The 14,010-nt window shown below is 35.4% G+C and overlaps 2 protein-coding genes across 3 annotated transcripts; one reads left to right on the top strand and one right to left on the bottom strand.

Annotated features, from left to right (window-relative positions):
• Positions 1-1,013: 1,013 nt before the first annotated feature.
• LOC114734107 (mitochondrial arginine transporter BAC1) lies at positions 1,014-6,942 on the top strand. The gene is made up of 9 exons (XM_028921620.1): positions 1,014-1,494; positions 3,880-3,969; positions 5,160-5,261; positions 5,415-5,519; positions 5,710-5,808; positions 5,880-6,068; positions 6,151-6,249; positions 6,348-6,483; positions 6,601-6,942. The coding sequence occupies exons 1-8, from the start codon at positions 1,396-1,398 to the stop codon at positions 6,480-6,482; spliced, it is 918 nt and encodes a 305-aa protein (XP_028777453.1). The 5' UTR covers positions 1,014-1,395; the 3' UTR covers position 6,483; positions 6,601-6,942.
• Positions 6,943-7,742: 800 nt separating this feature from the next.
• Positions 7,743-9,189, bottom strand: LOC114734113 (squamosa promoter-binding-like protein 3). 2 transcript variants are annotated; one of them, XM_028921635.1, is made up of 3 exons: positions 8,817-9,189; positions 8,211-8,259; positions 7,992-8,074 (listed from the first exon to the last, which is right to left on the bottom strand). In XM_028921635.1, exons 1-2 carry the CDS (start codon positions 9,131-9,133, stop codon positions 8,217-8,219), a joined length of 360 nt encoding a protein of 119 aa, XP_028777468.1. In that variant the 5' UTR covers positions 9,134-9,189; the 3' UTR covers positions 7,992-8,074; positions 8,211-8,216. The 2 variants fall into 2 exon arrangements, with proteins under 2 accessions (XP_028777467.1, XP_028777468.1); XM_028921634.1 differs by lacking the exon at positions 8,211-8,259 and having other exon boundaries at positions 7,743-8,074; positions 8,817-9,187.
• Between the last annotated feature and the right edge of the window lie 4,821 nt (positions 9,190-14,010).

The following is a 14,010-nucleotide window of genomic DNA, read 5'->3' as shown; positions in this document are numbered from 1 at the left end:
ATTTTCAGTTCCCATTCTGTCATTCTCCTTTTATATCTATATTTTTTTGCCTCAAAAAATACCCATGCTCTTGGATTGAGGTGATTACTGGGGGGGAATCTATTGTTGATTGATCGACACTGGCTTTGTCAAATTGACAACAATAGTTTACAAGCACACAGTTATAGATTAGCAAATTTGAAATCCAATCCAGATTAGATTTTCTTTTTTTGGGTCAAGCAGATTAGATTGATATTATTTGGGACTCAAGGGGTCTTTCCAAAGTAACAAGCCATGTTATAAATGATACATTATCATATCTAGATTAGCAACAATTCAATAATCTAATTAGTTCCCAAACTACTGTTGCTGATATTGATCGAGTAATGCAAAGCACTTTATCAAAATTAATCAAATATAGTCAACAAAGCATAATACTACCCCTGGTCCTTAATATAAGATATTATTTGACTTTTATTTGGTCCTAAATATAAGACCTCAGTCTATTTTGTCTCTCATATTTATTTTTTTCAAGACAGTCATTCTAATAATAGCAGTTTTAGATAATAAACTTAATTAGTAAGGATATTTTAGAAAAAACAACACATATTCATTACAAATAATTAACTTAACTAAGACTCTTAATCTTTTTAAATTAGTTAACTGGATCTTATAATTAGAATCGGAAATAGTATGTGGGGATATTTAATTTATGTATTTTTGGAACAAACCCCAGCATATAACTACTACTTATGAAGTGAGTAGTAAGCAATTCTAAAATGGCATGTTTTTTTGGGTAATTAACTACTTTTATAGCTGCTCTTCGGACATTTGTCTCATTCAGCATCTGTTTAGCCCTTGAACATGGCTTGATCAACGTTGTTTGCCGTTTCTTCTTTTTTCCCGCCGTCTTTCTTATGCCCCAAAGTATATTTGTTATTGTTGTTGTTGTTATTATTACTTTGTAACCTTGCGCGCCCACCTATTGCCTAAACCTCTGTCCGACCCTGCGGACGCAAGTCGGCCAAGGAAGAGGAAGATGGTTTTGGGAAGAAGATAATGAGCCAAATTACTCTTCTCTCTGAACTAACGACAAGGAGGAGGTTCTTTCTGCTGCCGCCAAATTAATCATTTCCCTTCAAGTCAGTTTACCTATAAATACCAAGATAAATCCTACATTTATTTCTTTTATAAAGAAAAAAAAAATCTTGCGCTGGCGACTGTTGCTGCTTGGAGCCATCGACCACTGGAAGTGAACGTAGCGTGGGACTCCACCTTTCCACTAGAGGAGGTTAACTCTTACGAGTGGATATTGAGACGCAGATTCGAATTAAATATGGTGAATGTTGGCGGGTACAATGACACCCAGATAGTTGCAAGTAGCTGAGAGAAGTCCAATTGGAGAAAGTAGGCAGCATGGGGGAGAGTTCAGGCTCGGGATTCAAGGAATATGTGGCCGGTTTGCTCGCTGGGGTTGCGACGGTGGCTACGGGCCATCCCTTTGACACAGTGAAGGTTCTCATTTTATCCTTCCGTATTGTGTATTGCCTCTCAGTCTAATTGCTCTAATGTTTGTAATGATCAGACGGGTTTAGGAGATTCTAATTACGTTCAATTTCTGGGGTTGTTAATGCTCTCCCGCTCCTAGTAATTTGGGGCTAGCTTCATAGGGAAGTTGGATAATAGGGGAATGAAAGAAGGAATGGATTGTTCTTTGCATTTTGGTGCATCTCGATTTCAATTATTCCCGGACCAGGCAGGTGTAAAACGACATTTTCAGAGAGCCTTCCACTGTCATAATTGTCTAATCATAATTTTACGGATTATTAGCCAATGAAGATTGAAGAATTTGGCTGTTGTACTGAGTAATTAAGTCTTTATGATGTGGATTAGATGTGGAATTTGTTATGTGCGGGGGAGGTGGAATTTTACGGCCATTTCTCTGTCTAATGGTGACTTTTACAAAAGATATGGATTATAGTCAATTCCAGATAGTTTGGAACTGTATGATAATTTTATTGGTACTTGGAATATTTTGAAATTAATAATAAATGAATAACATAGAAAGTTGTTCAAAGGAAGAGAACGAAAACGATTGTATTGTCTCACTGATATTTCGGTGTTCTTTTTTTTTTTTTTTGGGCTGTGGGATGTTGTTTGGGGTCGCAGCATCAGAATTCAGCAGCTAAACTATACTCATTGTAGCATAGTCTCTTTTGATGGAGTGGATTCAATCTATTCCAGAGAGAACTGATTTGCTCAATTTGAAACAAGCTTGGCTGCATGATTTAACAGAGTAACAATAGCATGCTGCACAGCGGAGAGGAGTGTGGTGATCTCACTATGTAGAAGAAGGGTAAATCTGGCACTGGTATTGGAAAGCATATACGTATGAAGTGGTTGACGTTTATAAGGAATCTAGAAAACAAAATTTTCAAGCAACCTTAATCTGAATCCTCAGTTAGATAGCAACTCTCTAATGATTGAAGTGTCTGCCATCTACTTTTACAGCATGGGATTCTGCCGCACCTGACTAACAAATTGACCCGTTACAAGGAAAATCTTAAAGAATTATGGTCTTATTAATTAAAGGAGACGCTGACAGTAAAAATAATTATCTCTCCTCCTATTTCAAGCAAAACTTGTTTAGAGCTACTTCTATTCGAATAAATTGATGACAATTTATGTTATTTGTGAGATCTTCATTCTTGCTCTCCATAGCAGCCCTGAAAATATCAACCTGGTCAACATTGCTGTTAGTACATACATGTTGAGCTGTTGTCTTTGGTGTTTCACTGATAAAAAGCCTTCACTTGAAAGGCTGGTTCAAGATGCTCAACCAGGTTGGGACTTGGCGTTGATAGAGGACCTAATTGTGTACAAAATGTAGGAATAAGTTCAAAACCATAGGTTGTAAATAGATCATTGTACCTCACAAGTTTTATTGGGGTTGGAGGAGAAAGCCTATGCTAGGGGGGTATATTGTTGCGGGCTCAGATCCATAGGAGGAGACTGAAGGCTGCTCCAAAATTGAATTCCTGCATCTGACTAAAAGAAGGTTGAAGCAGACTTTTGAATGTGGCACAATATTGGATGCTCTGATACATCATGCATAAGCTTGATACAAATTCAACAAATCAATTTGAAGGCCAATCGACTGAACCCATTCCCCTCTGTTGAATCAGTTCTTAAAGTTACCCTGCTATCCCTTGCCATTTTCCAAATATTTACATATGCAGTGGATAGAATAAATCAGGCTTGGAGCTCACTAACTGTGAGAGAACATGGGCTTTAAATGAAAAATCCCCACATTAGGCCCAACCAAAAAAAAAAAAAAAACCCATACAAATCCTTGGGGGAAACATGCTTAAGAAATCCTCAGAACAAGAACCAATCTCATGTAACAGCGATACTGATGTATTGGCTTACTTCCTTACCTTCCATGATATACTCTTTTGCAAGCTAGCTTGGAAAGCTGGGATTTTATCAGGTTATGGCATATTTCTGATACATGGAATCATGGGTGCTAGCATGAATTTTGCATGGGCTAACTAATGACTTACATAAAACATGGAACGGATTCGGAGATGGTTAGATCGGTAGTATTTAGCCCTAAAAGAGATGTCACCGTTCACCAACATAAACTGGAAACTCCACAAGCTTTCATTTCCATAGCAATATATTTCATTCTAAAGTGTGGCTACTATCAGTACTGCTTAATAATTTGATATTTGATGTTAAGTTTTTCTTATGCTGGTTGGCAAACATAAGATATTATTGGCTTCTAAGATGTGGTAATACGTTATGTTATAAATTTTACTGCTGGCCAGTTCTTTGGGTCTAATTATAGTCTGCTTTTGAAGTCATAGTTTATCTGTTTATTATTACTTCATTTGTTAGGTGAAGCTGCAAAAACACAATACTGAAGCACATGGGATTCAATATAGGAGTGGTTTGCATTGCACTGCTAGGATACTGAAGACTGAGGGAGTATGTTTCTTGATTTTTATCTTGTGCGGGACAATTTTTCTTTTTTCTTTTCTTTTTTTTATATGCGTATTTAGAAATAATGAATATGTAACTTTGTTGTGTTTTAGTGCTGACAGAAAGTCCTGCTGATTCAGACTTGATGTTATGCATATTGATGGAGATCATTGATTTAGTGTGTGTTTGGCCAACCGTTTGGAGTTGCCAAACTACCTTTCTGCAAATCCAGTTTTGATATATGCTTGTTTGGGTGACTCAAAGCTGACTTCTGGACATTGGAATATTAACCCATATGCATTTTACAAATGGAAACAAAAGTTGTTTTTAGGAAATTAGGTTTTGTGAAATGGGGTTTTGTAAACTGATTTTGTTAACTACTAGCTAAATATCCAATTAACTTATGTTCTTTTGTCTGGCAATATAGATGGGAACATTTTACTGATTATGCTGATGTAACCATCAGTTAATGAGTAATAATGAAGTTATCTGTTCATCCTATTTGTGTTTTAGGTGCACAGTGACATTGATATGATGGTTAATATCTTACTCAGCTTGTAGTCCCAAGTTTTCACATAACTTTAAGAAGTGAGGATTTTATGTGAGAACTGGAGGTTATGATTTTTGGTGGCCATTGACAATTCATTTGTGAAATTTGGCTGCACTTTAGCCTTTTAAGCATTGGCTATGCTGTGATGGCAGAAGGAACATGTATCCACCTGTGTTACAGTTCTTTATGGAAAAGAAAGACATGACATTTCTTGCATTAAAGCATATTCCGGACTTCACACATCTTTCATCAATTAGTAGTTTATGTTGTGAGCAAAAAGTGGCTGCCTTATTCTTTTCTTCCATAGAATCATTATTTTAATATTATAATATCTTATTTGTCTTTCCTGTCTATATGTCTTCCTTATTCTTGAAACCTCTACCCGTGCTGCTGCATCCCCCATTTTGATTGCTGAGGCCAGGAAGGAAAATGATCGCATAATTTCACCTTTTTGGGGTGCATCTTCTCCTCTCACCTCCAAGCTTTGTGTCAAAAGTTTGTAAATAGAAGGTTTAGGTAGATATTCCTTAATCAAAAATAGCAATGCCCATAAAAAAATTGGAAATCAAGACCGTGAAAATTGTTAGTTGTTATTTGATTATTTTGATCTGATATACCCTGTGTTTTTGTTGTTGTTGTTTTTCAGATTAGAGGTCTTTATAGTGGAGCAACATCATCTTTTATTGGGATGGCTTTTGAAAGTTCACTGCTTTTTGGCATTTATTCCCAGACAAAACTAGCCCTACAGGTTTGCATGAAAGTGACTCAGATAAGATTTATCTCGGTCTGACATTTCATTTGCCTCCAATTAACAAAGCTAGCTCTCCAGGCTTGCATAAAAAGTGTCTTAACACACTTTAGTTCATACCATCTGGTTTCCTTTTTCTTTTTTCTTTGTTAGGGTGGTCTGCCAAGCAGTGTACCACAGCCTCATGTAATAATACCATCTGCAGCTTATGGCGGTGCCATAATCAGCTTCGTGTTGTGTCCATCAGAGCTGGTGAAGGTAAAATGAATATAAGTTTATGCGTGGTAGCATTGGGAGATTCTTAGGTAGACCTGGTCTACGTCAAGCCAATTATTTATAGTCATGATTGGCTGCATCTAAAATTTGCGTAGATTTAGCATACTTAATCATTTCTTGTTGCCTATGGCTCTTCTGTCTGTGTGATACCAGTTTAAATCTGAACTTCCAGTGCAGGATGCAAATCCAAGGCACTGACTCTTTGGTTCCTACGTCCAGCAGATACAAGAGTCCTCTTGATTGTGCCCTAAGAACTGTAAAAACTGAAGGGGTGAGGAAAACCTGTCATATTCTGCAACATCATGATCAACATGTTTACTAGCTGACAGAATACCTTTTCAGGTGGCTGGAATCTTTCGCGGTGGTTATACAACATTGCTTAGAGAATCTATCGGAAATTCTGTGTTTTTCAGTGTTTATGAATATGTGCGTTATCACATGCATTCACACGTCAAAGTTGCCTTGTCCAATTACAGTAACTTGATTGACATGGGAATTGGGATCGTTTCTGGTGGCCTCAGTGGTGTAGCTGTAAGCATATTGACAGCTAAGCATATTTTTGGTCCCGTTGAACTTTTCTCAACTTTTGTATTTTTCTCGATTGTTCTTGCAGTTTTGGTTGGCTGTTTTGCCCCTGGACGTGGCAAAAACCATTATTCAGACTAATCCCGACAGAAACTGTCCAAGGAATCCTTTTCCAGTCTTGAGTAATGTTAGCTCTACGAATTCTTTTCACCTCTTGTTACTCAACTGCCAAATGTAAAAAAAGATCATATGTACGAGGTCAAAAGCTTTTTGTTTTTGGGGTAGATTTACAGGAGGGCTGGATTAAAGGGGCTTTACACGGGCTTGGGTCCCACGGTTGCTCGAGCATTTCCTGCTAATGCAGCGGCAATTGTCACCTGGGAGCTAGCAATGAAAATGTTAGGTATTAAGCATGACTAAGGTTGGTGCATCTCATGTTCTCAATACTGATTTTTTTTTTTTTTTGGGGGTCAAAGACACTGACTCCTCATTCTATTACTTCTTGAGTGGTGAAATGTTTCTGTTATTCTCTGTGCAGAGTCCCTCTCTGACATTTTTTTCAGAGGCTAGAGAAATAGAATGGTTTTGCATCTAACATGAGGATTAGCGAGCTTCTTGGAGAAAGAAATTGGAAGGGGCCGTGCTTGCAAACCAACACCCCCAATTATTTTTTAAAAATAAATTCTGTATCATTTTTCCCCATTCATACGAATGGAAAATATTATCATTAGAGTGTCATTCTTATGTCAGTTCACAGCACGCTAATTGTTTCCGCATTCATGTTGAATACTGAGAAAGAAAGCAGAAAATTCCAACTAGACTAAAGCTTACTTTCTGAGACAATTAGAGTACTGATAATTGATGCATCCATTTACGACTCTGACTCTGCTTGTTGACTTGAGCACACGACCATGTGACGACTGGGTCATTTATCATCTGATCCAGTAATGTCATTGGCTCACTGTCTCTCTCTCACGTTGTCTTATTATTACCTCGACAGTCAATGCAGCCTACATTAATGAGCGTGCTTAAGATTCCTTTTTCAGCCTCCTTTTATACAGTTCCAGTCAAATCTGCACCACAATTTCCCTCTGTAATGGGTATCGGTAAAATGCTTTAAGGGCGATGTACTTCGGTTTGACTGCAAGAAACTGTACGTCGTTTCTGGGCAGAATAAGGAACAAACCGACCTTGAGTTGAACCCAAATTTACCAGAAGTTATGTTTTCTAGTGGAGTTTTTCCTTGAATCAAAGGTTTTTGTCCCAACGAATAATTATTTTATTCTTATTATCCCGTTGGCAATCTTGTTTGCCAATCCTTTAATGTAGATGCTATCATTTATCTCTCCCTGGCATTATTCCTTTGTGCAAGGAACTTGTCATAGATCAGCAAGCTTGAATTTCACGTTTTGCCAGCAAAGATGGTGGAAATACAAGTCGAAATTTCAACTTATTATCAAGAGAAAATTAAATTTCTCGTGCATGCTCTTTAAGCTAGTTAATCGTGCATAAAGTTAACTGAAATTCACGGATTATGTAGGTCAATTTCGCCGCACGAAAACACTTGGATGAATTGTTGTCAAGTATTTAATTACAGGAACGATTTAATATCATATTTCTAAGAACTTTTTGATGTCTGCCATATTCTAAATATTTGGGAAATTAATGAAGGCAAGCTAATACATCGAACACAAAAGTATGACAAATATTTGGAGTGTCACATGGTCAAGTCACCAGTGGCAGAAGATTGACAGAAGACAGAGAGCATCTTTGGATAACAATAACATAGTAAAATTTATCCATGAAGAAGATTTCAATGGGGGAATTTATTTAAACTAATATGCTTGCCTCAGAGCTCATCATCATCACTATCCGAATTCTCATCGTTGTGATGAGATCCTTCCCCATGATTATATAGTTAAGATGCATTCTTTCGACGCCTTTCATTGTGTCCAGCCAAACGCTTTCTACAGCTCCTTTTCGTGTCATCAAATTCTTCCAGCTCATGAAACCTGAAAAACACTTTCAAGAGAAATTGGTAGCCAATGATGAGAAATAATCTACATATGTGTATGGATATGAATGAATCCGAGTAATATCAAATATAGCATTCATCTCAATAAGGCTCTGAGGATTTTGGTCTATTACCCTTTTTCATTCCTCCAAAATCCTCTCCGAAGGAAGAAAGAGGTTTAACCTGTGTAACTCACATGGATGGATTAAGGATGACAAAAACAAATTAAGTGGCTCGTACTGATGTAAGTAATAACTAATACGTGTGCCTTAATTAGGAATATAAAAAATGAAACTTTTTTTAGGCGTGTGTCCCAATTAGCTAGCCCTATTTTCAACTTATAGAGTAATAACGGAACTGAATTTTTGACAGCATTAACCATTAATATCCTACACATTATTGGTTTCCATGATACATATATTAAGTGGGTAGGGGCCGGGGAATCCTCCATATCAAATATCTTGCACCATTTCTTCTGTTTCCAAACCTTGCAGGAATCTCAGCTTAATTACAATTAATCACAAGCAGAAATAATGCTGTTCAAATTGATAATTTCAAAAAAGACTTCATCTTTCCCACTAATTAAACTGCTTAAAGTCAAGATTTTTGGATTCCGATTCCTGGGGGCTTAAACCCTTAAAGTACTTCACTTGTAACAAAATAACAAAGAAATGTAATTACTAACAAGTAATTCAGATTCAAAAAGAAACTGTAGAGAGAATTAGGGTTTTGCGAACGACCTGCTGCATTGTTGGCAAAACCTTTGGTGCAAGCCGGCAATGAGCACAGAAGCAGCCTTGGCATGGAACTCACAGACCTTATGGCGGCGATGGTAGTGCTTAGCCTCACTCAGATCACTGTCACAGCCTTCCACCTGACATGAAGGCGCCATTGATGAGGACGACCCTCCCTTGCTGTACAGATCTCTCATCTTCTTCCTCCCATCGTCTCCTAAATTGAACTCATCAAGCTCTTCATCTTCTTCTTCATCTTCAACCTCCTCTTCCTCCTCCACCTTGTACTTGGAGCTCCTCTTTCCCTCTCCGCTTCTTTCCATATAGGGAAGTTTAGTGTGTGAGGAAAGGATATCAAGCACCCACAGAAAAGATATGGGGAAAAGAGCCACATTAGCTCAGTATATATAGAAAAGAAGAAAGGTTAGATGCAAAGTTTATACATATCTTCTTAATTACTGTTTAACAATAACATGATAAATTATCTTCAGAAAAATAACCTGCATGCTGTATAGAGTCGGATTTGTTCAGAATATTTTTTTAAAAAAATAAACTTTATCTAAGTCTTCTCTCCAACAAAGAGTGAAAAAGAATTAATGGGATAGGACCACGGGGTCTCTCTTAGCTTCCACTTCTAACACGAGGGGTTAATAGTGAAAGGCCAGAGACTAAAGACGTAACCTACTTTTTGATTGGTATGTTATCGTACTAGACGACCCAGAGAGAAGACTGCAAATAAAACTGAACACTTGACTTTGCCCTCAAGCTTGGACTTTTCCCACAGTATAGTTTCGTGATTATTATAAATAAGATATATTAAGGTAGCTAGCTGTTGTGATTTGTGAATTATTAATGAATTCATGGATGTATCTGATTCGCTTTTGTTTGAAAGTCTGTGGCCCCTAAACCGTCAATTGCCATAGCTTTTATTTCTAGCTAGGTCCTCCGGCTAGTTTACCTTCGTGGCATCTCTCATTAGTTACCATCAAAATTAGGAAAAGCAAGATTAAAAATTTTACCCACAAGGCTTGTTTTCTTACCTCTTATGGCGGCTATACCGTGGAAGTAATTAAATATTTAAAGAAAGAAACAAAAAGCATATATAGGCATGCCCCATTCGCACTATATATGCTCCTGCATGCTCAAAACTTTAATAACCTGAAGAAAAAACAGTAAATATTTCTTTTTTTTTAAATGAACTAACTATTTTTTCGTCAATTTCTTTTTCCTTAATTACCAGTAAAAGCGACAATCATGTGTGTCTATGCATATATGCGACTTAATTTGACAATAATAATGATGCTAATTACACGATCCCTTCCAGCAAAAAGAATTCTAATTACACTATTGTTGAATCACTCGGGTGTAAGTCAACAGTAGGTATGATATTATATTTTCTATATACAAGACATCGTTGATTCATGACAAAAGAAGTAAAAATTAAACAAAAGCATTGTTATCATTTAGCCAATTGGGGTACGTACATGGGCGCACTGAGGAGTATATATGTAGGAAAAAGATACAGAGCATGTAAAGAAGATAAGCTTTTTGGGCAATATGCATACGATAATGATGATGAAGGGAAGAGAGAAGATGTGAAGCACATAAATCCAAAGGAGAAGGAAAGAAATGAAGAGAGAGAGAGGGGGGGAGGGGAGGGGAGGCCCCATTGAGTGGAGGACGATTCCTTCTTCATGATATTGATCCATTGAGAGGGCCATTATTTTTTTTTTTGACCTGAGAGAGGAGCATTATTGAAGGGTGAAGATATATACCATACATGAAGGCATGAATTGATTTGACAAAGCTTTTTGACCCTAGTCTCTCTCCTTCCTTTGTCTCTCTTCTTCATCACGTACGATATTGCATGCTCTCTCTTGCATATATCTTCTTCTATCATCTGTTTGCTGCCAGCTAGCTACCTGTCCCTGTTCTCACCTTCTTGTCAAACACCTTTTCATCTACCCATTGCTTCTTCTGAGTCGACTCAGTGATTCCATGCATTCAAGTTTTGTGAAACCTAGAAAAATGACATATGTAAAGTTGTCGTTGTCTGGGTCTTATAACTTAGTGACGTGAAGCTAACTTATTTTTTTTAAAAAAAAACTCACAAGTTTAATATTACTTGTAATCTTACCTACTTTTCTGAATGAAAAAATAGTGAAAAATGACCGTAAAAATTACAAAATTTTAAAGCAGAAATTTTTATAAAAATGTGTTACAAGTCAATTATTATCAAAATCTGTTAAAATATTATAACGAATCCTGATTTAAAATTGTGATTTTTCCGGTTTTATGTGTCGTTTTCCCAAAAAAAAAAACTCTTCATTTGATATTCAACATGACTCAAATTTATTTGATATACATCAGATGGTTTTCACCCAAAAAACAATATATAATTATTATATTTTCAAAAATATAGATATGGTTTACATAAAGAATGAAACCGTATCACTTTCTCTTTTGACAACATTTTTTTTATTTCTTTTCGTTTTATGCTATATGCAATTAATTTATGATAGCACGAATCCGAATCCCATGTTATCATTCTTCTATACTACTTTTTCTATCTGATTAAAATTTTAGTCTTAATATTCACCTAATGTTTCAAATTAACGTAATATCAAACATATCTTGCATTGTTTCGTAAAATATTAGAGAATTGGTGGAGAAAATAATAATTTCTTTTAATAACTTTTAACACTAATTGGTTGGGTAAGTAAGAAATTTTTTTGACACTGATTGAAATTATACGGGATCAAAATTATAATTTAGTATTTTTTTAAAAAAGGAAAATGTTTTCTAAACTTAATTCTTAAATTCTAAGCAGATCAATAATAAGTTAAAAAAAATTCCTATGTCGATAATTAACGATTCTGAAAATAACCATTTTCGATATTGAAGACACGAATGAGTTATGCCTCTTGTGAGAGGAAAAACAGTAAAACTATAGCTAAATGAACTCATTATATTAAACTCCATTAATGATGGCTATATATATAGGACCACCTTTGGCCATTGCTGTTTTTATAAATTGGTCCCCAGTTGTACATGTTTGTTCCATGTATTTAATACCCTTTCTCATCACCGACTACTGCGTCACACAATTCAAATTAATTTCCATCTTTCATGTTTTGATATAAATATATATATAATATATGGGGTTATAATTAATACTTCAAACAAAAAACTTGCTCTTGCAGATTCACTTGTGTAAATTAAACATTCTGTGTTTGTTTTATGCTACTGCTATATCATTTTGGATATTGAGGAGGGTGAGCGACCCTGAGTTTGGAGGAACATTATTGTTGATGTTTCAGAATATTATATTTTAAGATTTTTCAACTAATCAAAGAGGATATGGTATGTTTTTATATCATCAAATTTCGATTTCCTGAGAAATGAGATTATATTGATCCAGCTCAATAGGGTCTCAATTTGTAAAGCGTCTCTCATGCATGGTTTTCATGGTTATTATTTATAAGGGCACTAATTGGTCACAACACGTCAAGGAAAAAAGGTATTCGTATCTGTCGGACATGAAAATATTATAAAAATTACTCTATATAGCAACAGTTCAAAAATATAATAATGGACAAGAAAATAACAGCCACAAAGATATATATATATATATGTATGTATATACACACACACGTAAATATTGACGCACATATATTGATTAAATCTACCTGAAGTATTTTCTTTTTCAATGTTGGGTTCTAAATGGAACATTTAAATGTTGTTCTGGAGATATGACCCAAAAGAAAAAGATAATGTGGTGACATGAGACTTCGCCCCACAGTGACGTACACAAGAATGGCAGGCAACAAATGAAGAAGGCCAAGAGAATCAAATGAAAAAGGGACATGATATTGCGTCTGGTTTGTTGCTTCGCAGTGAGTTGGAGAATAGAATTGACTCAGAATATGTTCGTCCACACTGAAGATAATATTGCAAAAATCTAATTAATTAAATTTAATTTAAACACAAGTGGAAGCCCTCAAGCCAATGCATTGCACATTTCTCAGAAGGAGAATGGATTGAATGTGCTAATTTAAATTGTCAAATGGGCTTGTAACGTTATTGATGATCAAATATATTTCCGAGCATATATGTCTATTTTGATATTAAATATAAAACCTAAACTTATTTTATGTCTTAACTTTATGATGTATCATTATTGATTGTATATATTAAAGGGATTTACATCAATTTAAAATTCCAATGATTAAAAACAACATTTTAGAAAAATCAACATGCATTTTTTAAAATAACTAATTTAGTTAATTTTCTTACTTTTTGTAAATTAGTTTTCTAACTGCTATATTAGGAATTGGAGGGAGTACTATATTTGCAATCCTACATCTACGCGTAGTGAAAGAGATGGATCAGACAGAAGAGATGGTAGAAGTACCTAGTGCACTTTGGTATGCTGCTGATTTATTTTTTTGTATGACTTTGTCATAGTTCTTTTTTTTTTTTTGTCAAAAGAAAAAATGCCTCATGCATTCCATCTACAATTGTCCTTATATTCCTGCACTTGAGATCTATAAAGATTTAGAAGCTTTTAAAGTTCACATAGCGATCAAAGATATTGCTTTCAGAATATATATACGGTGTTTTCTGGTGTAGGTAGGGAAAGATATATATTACATGATTCCTTCATTATTTTTTTGCTTTTAATGTAAGTTGCAAGAATTTTTATTGAAAAGGATATCAGATTCTACCCAAGTCATTCTCACAGATGTCCTTGATGAATATGACAAAGGTGTTGTTTCTTTCTCTTTTTCAACTTTTCCCCCTCTACCTATATGGATGTATTCCAAAAGCCTACAATAAATATTTGTTCTTTCCACCCCCCTCCTTCTGTTGGGATTGTTTCCTCGCGTATAAATTGACAATTTTAAAAGGTGGTAATTCAAAGAATCAGTTCTGCTTCCTCAGTTTTATGTCCTCTTATTTTTTGTGGTTGAAGTTGAACAACTTACTAATGCCTTCACAATATTTCTTTCTATTTTTCTGTTTTTTTTAAAACTAGTTAAAATAAAGATAAAAGTGTATTTCTACTCTTATAATTTTACACATGATTTCAATTTGATCGTTAATTTTATTAAGTGTCATTAGTACAAGGAACACTGGACTAGTGCATACATGTTGACTCCTTAATTTTGCAAAAGACTGATGAAAGCATACTCAAAAT

The sequence above is a fragment of the Neltuma alba genome, unplaced genomic scaffold (genome assembly GCF_004799145.2).
Source record: "Neltuma alba isolate B1F8T4 unplaced genomic scaffold, ASM479914v2 tig00013076_pilon, whole genome shotgun sequence".
In the NCBI taxonomy this organism is placed as follows: domain Eukaryota; kingdom Viridiplantae; phylum Streptophyta; class Magnoliopsida; order Fabales; family Fabaceae; genus Neltuma; species Neltuma alba.
This window is presented reverse-complemented; position numbering and strand designations above follow the sequence as displayed.

What these genes read in the sequence shown, in the direction of transcription:
- LOC114734107 (XM_028921620.1), top strand. Translation starts at nt 1,396, where the DNA reads ATGGGGGAGAGTTCAGGCTCGGGATTCAAGGAATATGTGGCCGGTTTG. An exon ending in GAACTGTAAAAACTGAAGGG is followed by an intron (nt 5,809 to 5,879) that starts GTGAGGAAAACC and finishes ATACCTTTTCAG; the next exon opens with GTGGCTGGAATCTTTCGCGG. An exon ending in GTGGCCTCAGTGGTGTAGCT is followed by an intron (nt 6,069 to 6,150) that starts GTAAGCATATTG and finishes TTGTTCTTGCAG; the next exon opens with TTTTGGTTGGCTGTTTTGCC.
- LOC114734113 (XM_028921634.1), bottom strand. Translation starts at nt 9,133, where the DNA reads ATGGAAAGAAGCGGAGAGGGAAAGAGGAGCTCCAAGTACAAGGTGGAG. An exon ending in TTTTGCCAACAATGCAGCAG is followed by an intron (nt 8,075 to 8,816) that starts GTCGTTCGCAAA and finishes AGTGTTTTTCAG; the next exon opens with GTTTCATGAGCTGGAAGAAT.